The sequence below is a fragment of the Anabrus simplex genome, chromosome 4 (assembly GCF_040414725.1).
Source record: "Anabrus simplex isolate iqAnaSimp1 chromosome 4, ASM4041472v1, whole genome shotgun sequence".
Lineage (NCBI taxonomy): Eukaryota > Metazoa > Arthropoda > Insecta > Orthoptera > Tettigoniidae > Anabrus > Anabrus simplex.
Window position 1 is genome coordinate 206,248,671 of NC_090268.1, and position 13,608 is coordinate 206,262,278.

The following is a 13,608-nucleotide window of genomic DNA, read 5'->3' on the forward strand; positions in this document are numbered from 1 at the left end:
GAAGAGGTTTGTCAACACTGCAGTTGATACAAGTAACTCAAGTGGGTTAGCGACTAGTCAACCGGACCCTGCTCCTGTGACCTTGACTGACAACACAGCGACCCCAGCTCAGCACGTCGAAGTGCTGAACGTAAACAACACACAAGTTCGTGCGATTGACCCCATAGAGTTTCCTACCCTTCGAGAAACAACAGCTAAACGGATGAAAATAGACTAGTGTATTCCATCCCCACAATTCCTTTCTGTCCACGAACCTGCTACGCAGGCGTAGCAGGGGGAGAGGTGATACTCCCACGTGGCGCGTCCCAGGTGGCGGATAGGGGGGTCCTAACCGGCTTGCCGGCGGACTTGAGGGAAATAAAATACCTCTCGCGGACCAAACACACACCCCCTGTGGGTGGGGGAGGCAGACGAATAATACACCCACGGTATCCCCTGCCTGTCGTGCGAGGCGACTAAAAGGGGCGACCAAGGGATGAATGAATTAGAACCATGCAACTACTTTTGATTCGTACCATCATGCGGGGAACACCATGGGTTGCGTGTACTTGCGAGTAGTATCACTAATATGGTACGAAATATGTTTGTGATTCGTTGCAGTAAAAAGCCTGGCCTGGTGGATTCCAGTACCCGTGCGTTGTACCCATGTGGGCAACACCGCGGGTCTGGGCGTAGCCTGTGAGTTGTACCACTATATGAGCGACACCGTGGGTCTGCGTTGCCTGTGATTAGTACTCACTATGTGCGGAACACCACGGGGCCCTTGGGACCGGCACCCGTGACTAGTACCCTAGGTGCGGAAACTCATCGGTTTGCGTTGGCTGTAAGTGACGCCATTGTGTGCGAAACACCATAGGTCTGCGTTACCTGTACGAAGTACAATACTTGTGAGTAGTACCATCTTTTGTGGAACACCGTGAGTCTTCGCTACTTCTGATTAATACCCCAACATGACACATACCATGGTTCTATTTTACTCGCGACATGTACCATTCTGTGGGGCCTTAGACGTGGATTTTGCACCCCCTTTAGACACCAAGCATCATTGTGCTTTATAAGTGGTACCTTGGTCGGTAATACTGTTATTTTCGTTCTCTATTGAATCCGATCCACTGGTTTTTGTTTTTGTTTGTTTTGTGTTTTGTTGGGTTCCTGTCCATCCATTCATTCTTCATGACATTTTTATTTTTATTTTGGTCAGTGGATGCCTTTGTAATTTTTGTTCTTTCATTTCGTACCATTAGGGGCCGATGACCTTCGCTGTTAGGCCCCTTAAAACAACAAGCATCATCATCAACAACATTCCTTTCTGTCATCGACAAATGAACTCGCCGGTGACCATGCGCCTTCTTCCCAGGTTACTGATATTTCCATCCCGTCCTCTAGTCAAGATATGAGAATATCTCATTTACTTGTAGATACGGAATCAACTTCTGATCCTCTTCACTCTAGTGATGATATCAACCACAGCAACAATCTTCCTGTATGCATTCCTACTACACCTACCTCCCAAGGGTATTTCGGACCTGATGGACACTGATCAGCAAGCCAGTAATATAGCAGAGCCCCACCAAAGCCAGCATAACTTGACTTCACAACAGGTGCAAGTAGTAGAGATCCTCGCTTGCGTAAGCCCCGGAAAGGTGTTGAGCGGATGGAAAACCACCCTAAGTCACATAAAAAATAGTTTTGCAGTCGAACAGTTTATCAGTTTCATGTCTCTATCGTTACTCTGTCTTCTCGTTATGTCTTCAGTTCTAACGACCTTCGCCACTCTTAATATAAACGGAGTGAGAAGTGACACAACGTTGGGTCTGTTGGGACGTTTCTTAAAGGAGTATGATGTTGATATTCTTTTGTTACAAGAAGTGAACAGCAGTCATTTAGGCTATTTATTTAATTATGATTATGCAGTAAACATGAGTGATAGTGCTCAAGGAACTGCTATTGTGTATAGAAAATGGTTTCTCCTAACGGACATTACAATGGACCACATGGAAAGAATATTATCAGCCTCATTTAATAATATCACGAACATTAAAGTGTACAGTCCATCTGGTTCCCTGTTTAAACAGGAACGGAAATCATTTTTCACTCAGGGCATTCTACCACTGTTCTTCTATGGGCGACTTCAATTGCATTTTACAACCACGTGACTCAACAGGTGTTTTTAACTTCTGCCCCGGCTGCAAATGCTAGTACAAAGAATGCAGTTGGCTGATATATGGGAGAATCCTTATACTCCTCGTGTTAAATATACATTGTGCCGCGGTGATACAAAATCTAGGATAGACAGAGCGCATATCTCTGCAACAAAGGCAAATATTCTAGAATACTGCAAAGTTGTACCAGTTTCATTCAGCGATCATCATAGCGTAATCTTCACGTTAAATTTTGCCATATTACCCATTTCTCAGTCAGCAAGGGGGATTTGGAAAATGAATAAACATGTTTTTAAGGCTGAGGAAGATATTCAGCGATTTGGTGTTGCATATCATCAGTGCAAAAGCAGTCTTTCGCGTTATAGGAATGTTATGGACTGGTGTATGGATAAATTGAAACCGGCTATGAAATCAGTTGCAAGGACCATAGGTTATGAACACCGAACTTCATTATAGTCTAGACTTCTATGAGCGAGTACTGTACGATTCACATTCCAAAGAACAACGTGGAGAAAATGTGTCCAATGAAATGAAAACGATTAAACAGACCCTCTTACGACTCAAAGAACAAAATTTACAACGTCTTCAGCAACACGTTAAAAGATCTTCCCTCTCGTAAAAGGAAAGGATATCTTTACACCATATAGCAAAGATGCGTAAATCTGCTAATCGACGATTTATACACCAGTGGATAGACTCCCATGGGAACATTCTTAACTCCAAAGATGAGTTGCTACGTGAAGGTGAACGATACTTCCACGAAATGTTTGCAGACGATGACGTGTCTGACATAGGTGTGGAAAACATGCTTTCCCTTGTAGAAACATACATCGATGAAGAACACTCCTTCCTCATGAGACCTATCACCAAAGAGGAATTAGAGGAGGTTCTCAAAAAAGCTGCTCCTGATAAGACGCCCGGAATGGATGGCTTCCCTTATGAATGGTACAAACGCTTCTGGTCTATGATGGATATGACCTTACCCAAGTCCTTAACTATGCATTACGTGAAGGATTTACGCCTGCATTTACGGAAGGCACTATTATAATGATTACGAATAAAGTAAGCTGCCGATATGTGTCGGATTATAGACCAATAACTATCCTAAATACCGATTATAAATTATTTCCTAAAGTGATAGCTAAAAAAATAAAAGAGATTACTCCTACACTGATTGGTACTGGGTAAACGTGTGGGGTTCCAGGTAGGACCATTTTCTGTTTTTCCTGAAGAGCCTGCTGCAATTGCAAACATACATTTTAGCAAAGCCTTTGACAGGATTTCGCACAATTATCTTTGGAGAATACTACGTGATCCTCGGTGTCCTGAACAACTTGAACGGCCTTGAAGTGCATGTACCTTTCGGCTATATTACGGCTGCTGATCAAGGGCCATTTGTCACTTCGAATTCCAATTAAGAGGTCAGTACGTCAAGGATGTCCACTGTCAATGTTGCTCTTTATCTTAATCATGTAACCGTTTATCCGGAGAATGGACAGCACTCTGAATGGCCTTCGTTTTAACACTGAACACTTTACGTTGCATGCTTATGCAGATGATTTGACGTTACTCCTTACCGACGGCGATGACCTATCAGACGTGCGTCGTGTGCTGGTAGAATTTTCAACTGCGTCAGGGGCAAAGGTAAACTTGGAAAAGTCCTCCATGCTCCTACTAGGGTCGGAGCGACGCACTATTCGTGCAGACGAAATCGGTATTCCTCCGACTAACAAGTGCAAAATCTTGGGTATCACCTTCTGCAAGAACAAACTCGAGACAATAAAACTAAATTTGAATGCTCTCTTGAACGGGTTTCGCTTCCAGTTTGCAGAAAACCTCGCACGAAGGCTACATTTATTTTTAAAAACTTGCTTTATAAACACTTACTACGCCTTATCTAAAATCTGGTACATCGCAAAAAATACTACCTGCTCCGCATGTTATCTGTAAATTGGCTACTATCTTTGGAAAGGCTTTCGGTGCAGTGTGCGAAAGAACAGTTAAACTGAAGGGAACATCTCGGCGGATTGGGCCAGTATGCAGTTCAACTGAAATGTAGTTCTCTCTTCGTCAAACACGTCATCAAGGCAATGCATATGAGGGGAGAATCCATCGATTGTAACATCAGTCAACTAAGAGAAGATCCTAATTTCCAAAGAACCCGTGTATTCAAATCTTGTTACAAGAGAGCACTAGCAATTATTGAACAGCTTCCGCGTAACCATGTCTCAGACGGCTCTTTTGATCACGTTAAACAACTCTACAACCTCCTGCTTCAAAAGAGAAACTTCGAGCCGAACATTCAACTAAAATACCTCATCAGGAACTGGCAAATAATCTGTAAACATACATGTAATCAATGGTTACCCATAGAATGGCGAGTGTCGGTATACAGTTATCTAAAGGAGATCATCCGTACTGGTGAAAAACTGAAAAAAACCTGAGCAGCTAGTGGATGTGATTCTACCAACACCTTGTTTCACCTAATTACTACGTGCCTAAATGCTGCTGTCATATGGAAATTGGCGTTGAAAGTTATTGTACCAGGCGGTACACCTCCGCGCCGCTAATTCAAACTTTGCGCCAGTTGAAACTCCTCTACTGGAGGAAGCCTGAACTCTAACAACCATGTTAATTCTAAAGGTTATCAGAAGATGTCGCTATCTGTAAATTTTGAAGAGTTCTGAACTGTGTCTTTTTCGATTTATTTTTGTTTTCTCTGTAGTGAGAAGTGTGAACATTCTCTTCTAGATGGCACTACTGAAGAAATATAACGGTGCACCCTAGTGCGAAGTGAAAGAACTTTTTTTTGAAGAATTTTAGTATGCATAAGTTTGTTCTTTGTTAAATTTCTTTCAGTCATTGTTTAGGTTGGCTGTATAACCCTTCTCTTTCCGCCAGTTTTTAATTCGACCAATGAATAATTTTTGTAATTAATTTTCCACCAATCCTAGATGTCTTCTTCAGTTTTAACTTGTAATGTTTTGGCCGTCCAATAAAATGCTTGTGGGCGGGTGTTATCATTCATGAAAGGTCTCGAATGTTCCGCGAGGGTATATAAACTGCTGATTTTCGGGTCTCTGCGCCACTTCAGTAACATCTATCATTGTGTAAATTATGTAGCAGGGGGCGGGAAGCGCCTCTTTCGTCGGGCAGCGGTTCATCAATAAGGTAATGGCCTTTTAATAACTTCTTTTCTTGCTAGCTCAGCAGTTTAACTCTCGGGGCAGGTTCGATACCTTTTATCATGTAACTTTCCTCTAAAATGTAATAGACTCTTGGTATAAATTCTATCTCTTTAAACTACAAATTGGGATAGAGAGTGTCTAACCCTCTCGAGCTCCCTTTCATATTGGTTTTGAGGTGACTACGTTTTCTCAACCATTTTTCGTTTCGTAATGTAATAAGTTTTCCTATCGTGTCACCTCTTTAGTATGGGATTAGCTCTTGCATATGCGGCCTAGTGCCAAATAGGTTTTAAATAAAGTGTATTAGGAGTGCAAGGACGCCTCCTCTCAAGTTGGTATTTTGGAGGCCATGTAATTGTCCTGGTTCTTTATTGAGTAGGCCTCAGTAGGTTGGGTATTTTTACCCCTGTTTTCATGTGCTTGGAGGTCAGCTTGAAGGTGGAGTTTGGTGTGGCCCTTGATAGGCTTGAACTTTAAGAGCGGGTTGCTCTTTCTTAACATTTTGATTTCTGTGTGCCTCGAGCAGGCTTTTCTGAGTAATAGGGAGCAAGAGCTCCTGGGCATGATTGGGGTTTTCTGCCCCCTTGTCAAACCTGGTATCTGGCTAAAGTTGGGCTAATTGCTCAAGAATTATGTGTCTGGCTCTCGGAGCCCAAATCCTGTAACACTGTAATTGTACATTCTCGATTTGTTGCTAGGCTACTGAGTACCTGTTATATTTGTTATTTCTTGATCTTAAAAAGAAAATATAACCTTGTTAAATTTTAAATTAACATTAATTTCGTATATTGAGACCTATTCATCCCAGCACCTCCTTTCACCTCTGCTAATCCACCAAACCACGGTAACAGTTATCAAAAAAATACAGGGCACATAGTCTGGTAATTCTCTCCAACAAGGGATTCTGCAATTTAACGTTCCACAACGATCGAGCAAGAAAAGAAACGCAGTCCTATGGTTCCTAGCCGCTGCCATTCATTATAACCTTTCTGGCTATAAGCAACCAATGTTCCTCACACTCACTGGCTTTCTGGATCATCTGAGGAAGGAACATATGTTTTCAGTGGCTAAGTAGGATGCTAGAGACTTAGAAAGTCACATGAGTGAGGGAACATACCAGATATCAGGTGACCAAACTTCTCAGAAAAAAGTGTCCTTCTTTTTACACCGAACTGCATGGTATACTTGTATTTATGGGTGTTTTAGATACGTTTGTAAGGTTTGTTTCCAAAATATTTGGTTGAAATTATGTTTATAAAAAATCCAATTATATAACAAAAATCTGGAAATTGTATGAACGTTTCAGAAAAGTGGTATAGTGGTAATCCTGAACTAAATGTAGCCAATAGTAATATTAAAAATTATTTAGTAAAAAAAAAGTAGGCTTATTGATATGTGATTCCTCTCAACTCTCTTTGTGTGTAATCGCTCGCGTTCCGAGGTCGGCGGGAGCAGATACGACGTGCCGACAACTCTATCGTGGTTCTACGCCTCTGTGTTCGGGAGACAGGGAGGGGCAGGTATCCACCGCCAGCAGTCCTGAGAATGTTTTTCCGTGGTTTTCCATTCTCCTGCACTAAGGCGATTGCCGGGACGGTTCCTCGTATAGGCCACGGTCGCCAACCCCCTCACATTCACCACACATTTCCTTCTCCATACAAATCTCCTGTCCTGAGTGGCTCAGACGGTTGAGGCGCTGGCCTTCTGAACCCAACCTGGCAGCCTCGATCCTGGCTCAGTCCGGTGGTATTTGTAGGTGTTCAAATACGTCACCCTCGTATCGGTAGATTTACTGGCACGTAAAGGAACTCCTATGGGACTAAATTAGGCACTTCGGCGCCTCCGAAAGTCGTAAAAGTAGTTAGTGGGACGTAAAGCAAATAACATTATTATTATTACTAGTAACAAATATCCTGAGCTGAGAGACGGCGTCACCGTCTAAGTAGGGTTCCTATGTGGCCTTCGCTCTCTCAGCATCGCCCAGGCGATCGTTTCCCGGTGTAAAGGAGCGCTCGCTTTCGAACTCTGTGACATTTGTAGGCTCTACCACAAATACAGGATCTTCTAAAATAAATGAGCGGAAAATGATATCTCAGCACCAAGAATATATTGGTTTAGAGGAATGAAATTTAGGCTAAACAATCGTCTAGGTATCGCATTTATTTGAATAAAGTTTCCTGGTCACAGGTTCAAGTATGCGCGAGAAGACGTGTGACATGGTGGTACAGTAATAACCGCTGTAGTCGCCACGATTTTGAATGCAACCATGGAAACTTTTATGCGTTGTGCCGTACATGTGCCGTATGTCATTTTGTAGGATGGAGGTCCACGCCTGTTGCATTTGGCCAATCAAATCATCAACGACTAATGCTGATATTGGATGATGCTCGATTTTTCGTCGCATAATGCCCCATACGTGCTCAATGAGCGAAATGTCAAGTGATCTCGCAGGCCAATTCAACTGGTCGATACTCTGTAATTCTGCTGGAAAACGCCCCTTGAATCTTCTTCTTCTTTTGCTACCGCTCTTTCCCACACCTATGGAGTCGTGGGTGCGAACTGCGTCGCGCATGTGGATTTGGTCCTGTTTTACGGCCGGATGCCTTTCTTGACGTCAACCTTATATGGAGGGATGTAATCACTATTGCGTGTTTTTGTGGTGGTTGGTAGTGTAGTGTGTTGTCTGAATATGATGAGGAGAGTGTTGGGACGGACACAAACACCCAGTTCCAGAGCCAGCAGAATTAATCAGAAGCTATTAAAATCGCAGACCCGGCCGGGAATCGAACCAGGGACCCTCTGAACCGAAGGCCAATACGCTGACCATTCAGCCAACGAGTCGGACAAAACACCCCCTTGAATAGTGCGAATGAACGACAGCACAACCGGTTAAGTCACCAGTCTGACGTACAAATCTGCTGTGAAGGTTCTTAGGATAACGGTGAGAGTGCTCCTGCTGTCAAAAGAAATCGCTCCCCAGACCATCCTGGTGTAGATGGGATATGTCGACGCCGCAGACAGCTCAGTTCCAAGCGCTCACTTGGCCTCCTCTTTATCAACCCACGGCTATCACTGGTACCAAAACAGAAAAGGCTCTCATCTGAGAACACAATAGATCTCCACTCTGCCCTGCAATGTGCTCTAACTTGACACCATTGAAGTCGCAGATGGCAGTGATTGGGAGTTAGTGGCATGAACGCTACAGGACATCTGGGTCCGAGCTCTCCCTCAAGTAATCGGTTTCTTACAGTTCACACTGGTGCCAACTGAAGCTCTAATGGCTGCTGCCACCACAGCCATGCCTCTTCCCTCTCCGTAGTGGCCCGTGTGTGCCGTATCACGGTCTTCTCGAGACAGTGCCTTCCCGTGCCCATTGTTGCCAACACCGATCCCTGCCAAGTCTTTCTGCAATATCGCGGAAAGAACATCTACCTGCTCGTAGCTCTATTACACGGCTTCGTTCAAAGTCAGCAGGCTGCTCATACTGCCTTCTTCGTTTCCTTAAAGGCATGTTTGACTCACACCGACCTCACAATGTCAACACCAGACGATGACTAACGTTCACAAAGTGTACAGCGCGTATTTAAAACAAACTTGCCTCGCAAGGTTATAGTGGTGGTACTAGCACTCTTCGTCGAATAGCGCGTAAATCTGAATAGGCGCCGCCTTTCAGATGTACAAATACACCTCCTCCTTGGTGTTGGGATTTCATTTACCGCCAGTGTAGTGGTGTGACGTATGTGTACGTGCAGTACAATCTAAAAGTAGCATGGCATTTATTTATTTATTTATTTATTTATTCATTAAATTATATTTATATTCAAATACCTCTTTTATGTGTTACACAATCAATACAAAAGTGGTTAATATCAGTATTGTTTGTTGTTACTCTTTGCAAAGGGTGGCGCGCTTCCCAGCCGATCAACCGCAGTTTCCTTATATTCATTCGTTAGCGCTTTCTGTGTAACTTTATTAATGCCATCCTATGGATACAGCACCAAATATACTTCTATTAGACAATTATTTATATAATGAACCGTTAGCGCATCTTCAACCTTCTGAGTAGTCGCAAATCTAAACCCACATGGTTCATTGAAATTGAGAAGGACATGAAAAATGCTCGAATTAAAACAGATACAATGAAAAACAGAACACTTTTTAGAGAAGCTGTTCAAAAGGCAGCGTTTCAGGAGCGTAAGAAACCAACAACTAGAAGAAAGTGGACTCAAGAACAGAAGGAACGACACTCTCGAAGGATGAAGGAAATCTGGAAGCAAGGGAATCGAACACAATGAAAAGAAACCAAAGTTGAATCACTGTACCCTCCAAATGGGTTATTCGAAAGAAGAAGAATAACCGTTAGAGTCAAAATTGGTCTTTATGGTGATTTTTTGCCCACAAATCATTAGTAGCCGCTAGAACTCCTTTCTATCGCCAGTTTAAGTATTGCTGGTATTATTTCCTTCCTAATCACGCCAGCTCGTGCCTAACAGGTCCGTGATGTCGTTGTAGGGTCACTTAACAGGTCAACAGCATCAAGATAATCGTATTTTACCAACAACTGTGGTCTATCGAAAATATTAAATGGTGTTATATCCGTAGTACTTACTTCAACGCAGGCATCTAGAAAAAATTATCTTTTACCTCTGGTGTTACATGAACTTTATTCATATTAGAGCTCGACTGAGGACACAGGTGTCTTGCAAGAACGGAGGGCCAAGCTGTTTTCTTAAAAATTGTAACTCTTTTAAATGAGAAGCACTGGACAAATCCTTTACTTCTCCTAATTTAGTCTAAGTTTTTTTCCTTTTTTTTTCCTGCTGCTTTAAACTTACATGATGTTATTTTATTTTCAGCACATAATTTTGACCCGAGCTTCTACCTGAGGTCGACAGTACAGTTCCTTATCAAGATTCACATTGACGCTTAATTACTGGTTAGATCTACAGTTTACCTGCTAGTACGAAAGGAGCATTCAACCAACACCGATCGCTCTCTATGTACGTTACTTCGTTATTCGTCGGAAACATTCGGTATCTCTCGCGATAATGACGATCCGCTCTCTCAGCGCATTCATGCGCTGATTCTGTTGTAGCTGACACGCCATCGCGAACCATACGCTTTCTTCTGTAAACTGCAGGCTTTTGAACTTAAAGGATGAATGCAGCTGAGCTGAACAGCTCTTTACATGTGGGCTGCATGTACCTTTATAACCACATACAAGCTCTCTACGGCAGCTAATACCGTTAAACGTACACTACGTTTCAGTTGAATAACTCTAAAAAGCCGGGCTGGGTGGCTCAGACGGTTGTGGCGCTGGCCTTCTGACCCCGAACTTGGCAGATTCGATCCTGGCTCAGCCCGATGGTATTTGAAGGTAATCAAATACGTCAACCTCGTGCCTGTAGATTTAGTGGCACGTAAAAGAACTCCTACGGTACTAAATTCTGGCACCTCGGCGTCTCCGAAAACCGTAAAAGTAGTTAATCGGATGTGAATGAAATAACATTACTTTATTATTGTTAATAACTCTTGTACCTTGCATGCTGCATTATTGTTTAATTATATTTACATCTCACTTGACTAAATTCCCTATGTGATTGCAGGTGAAGGATTTCTTGTCCTATATCTACAAGCAAGCGAGTCGTTACAAATCGGACAACATCATCCTCACTATGGGCGGAGACTTCACGTACCAGAACGCAGCCATGTGGTACATAAACCTGGACAAGCTTATCGAGTACGTAGACTAGATGTAAGCCATAGCGAATAAGGCCACGTATAATATGGCGTTGAAATAATTCCGTGCCATACACTGTTTACTGTAAAGATATGATTATTGGTAGAGCTCGCATGTTTATGAAGACATAGGTTAGAATGCAAACTAATTTTGCTAGTAGGAACTGTCGTCCACCCCGCTCTTCCGTAATGTAGCGAAACGTTTGGGGGTTCTAAGAGGCCGCGCCCCTATCCTTTATGCAAAACTCGTAGCAGAACTGTCGTCCGGGCTAGTTTGTTGTACAATCTTCCCGCAACAGCTGCAGGTTGCCCAAAGACAAAGAGAACCTGTATAACAATAGATCCAAGTGAACGCATTAGCCCTACACGAGATACCTCGAAGTTACATAAGAATAGGCAGAAAAACTATAGAGAGGCACGCCAAACATTTATCTGAGATCCGTAAGCATGGTTCTTGAAGATAATGGAGTTCTTGAGGATAGTAATGGTATTGTTATACTTGAAATCTCTTTTCATCCCAAAGACACCGAAGTTGACAAAAAGTTAGTTATTTTCTTCGGGCACCTAACATCAAGCTGATTACTCAGTTGATGTAATTTTGTACTTTTGCGTATAGTAGTCCACCGTTTCTTCATAAATAATTTTCCCCCGCATCGATCCCTTCTGGGTGGCGTTCGTTTGTCTCCAAGGTTCTTAAACACTCAAATCTAATATTGTGGGATCAATAATGAAGCCTTCAGAACAGAATGGCTTAAAAGCAATAATGCCAGTGCGTCGGTTGCTTCCACTGTTGGAGAGACCGTGTATTATTGTCCTCTCAAGGCGTCAGTTATCATTGATCTGGTTGCATTATTGAGAGAGATGCTTAGTAAATCACCATGTAGACAGGCTCCCAGGACGTGTGAAAGAGTTTTGAACTCTTTGTGGCAACGCCGACGGAGACTGTTGCCCTGGGATCTGGCAGGCATAGTACGCACAGCAGAGACATTGGCATTCAGTTTTATTCCCTCTTGCCATTTACTGCCAGTGTTACCAACCCATAAATCTTTTCTCCGCTAAATTTTAGTTGAAAATCCGCTAAATTTCGAACTGAAGCAAAATAGCATATACCAGCTGTTTTAATAAAATAGATTTAACTCAACACTCACCAGTTTCAGAACAGGAGTTAATCATCTTCTCCTCGGCGCACTATATGCTCTGAAACAGATGTGCTGAGCTGAGGTCCTGTGGTTTCACATGAAGCCACATGGTACTATTCCTTTTCAAATAATATGCTGGCAGTTCACAGCAGCAAAGACCACACGGAAATTTTCAAATCTATTTCGAAAATATTTTCACTTTGATCACTGTTTTCATTGTTTTTGATAAGTGCGGAAAGAATTAATGTCAAACAATTTCGCATTTATATTGCACTGCCAATAGACGCACCGTCCGCGTTTGACATCACTGGGAAGCTCAACCAACTAGTCTTTTAAAGTTTAATTATTTAACTACCCTTTACGAAATACCTGACTAGTTTTTAACTTTTTCTTTCGACGTACCAAAAAGAACCTGATGTCAAAAGTAACACGTTATCAAGCACGACACTAGCCGGCTCATCAAGAGTACAGTAACGATTGTAACAAATACCGACTCAGGCTGTGGGCCAGAGCTGGTCTAGAAAACGGGTGCTAGTTGCAGCATAACTTCAATACAACAGGAATAAGTAGACTATTATGCCGTACTAAGTTCTTTTTTTTTCCTCTCCTGGTGACGAAAGGTGATATTGTTACCGCTGAAAATCGCTAAAAGTCGAAAATCCGTCAAAAAATCCGCTCTCCGCTAAATAGAAAATTTATCCGCTGTTGCATTTAAAAATCCGCCAAATTTGGCGGAAAATCCGCTGAGTTGGCAACACTGTTTACTGCAAGAAAAGTCTTTATGGTTACGAATTCATGTATTCACTGGGGGTATACTGTTTAAATAAGAGTACATCTTTGCCTTATGAGCTCTCTTGCTCCTGTTATCAGAAGCTCTTCTTCTCGATTCGAGACGAACAGATTCAGTTTCTGCTATATTCATGCGACAAGGCTCGTGCTGATGTCCTGAAATAAACACTTGTTACTCGCTTTATTAAGTTTGCATTCTAACCTATTAACACCTAAAAATCTAGGTTCTTTTGAAATGAATATGTCTTACATGGTGTCAGTATAATGATGAGGCGGTGTGCAGGTACCGTCTCCTCACAGTCATGCTGATGACGTCACGCTGGGAGCTCCGGTCTTGACACAACGCGGAGCATAAATTGACGACGTTAATAAAAACATATTTACTATAATATTGTAAATAAGCCTATATGGTATACACTCATAATGCTGAATTGAGAATACGTGCTTCTAAATAATATTAACAGTCCGTTTACAAGATATATTATTTTCTTCGTTCGTTCGTTCGTAATCTGTTTACCCTCCAGGGTCGGTTTTTCCCTCGGACTCAGCGAGGGATCCCACCTCTACCGCCTCAAGGGCAGTGTCCTGGAG

General features: G+C 42.5%; 1 protein-coding gene across 1 annotated transcript in view; it reads left to right on the plus strand.

Moving 5' to 3' along the window:
* LOC136871761 (lysosomal alpha-mannosidase) overlaps positions 1-13,608 on the plus strand; it is a 195,518-nt gene that overhangs the window by 88,304 nt on the left and 93,606 nt on the right. Inside the window, exon 7 of the mRNA XM_067145327.2 lies at positions 10,957-11,090. Coding sequence (XP_067001428.2) covers positions 10,957-11,090 — 134 coding nt within the window. The remainder of the gene's footprint in view (positions 1-10,956; positions 11,091-13,608) is intronic.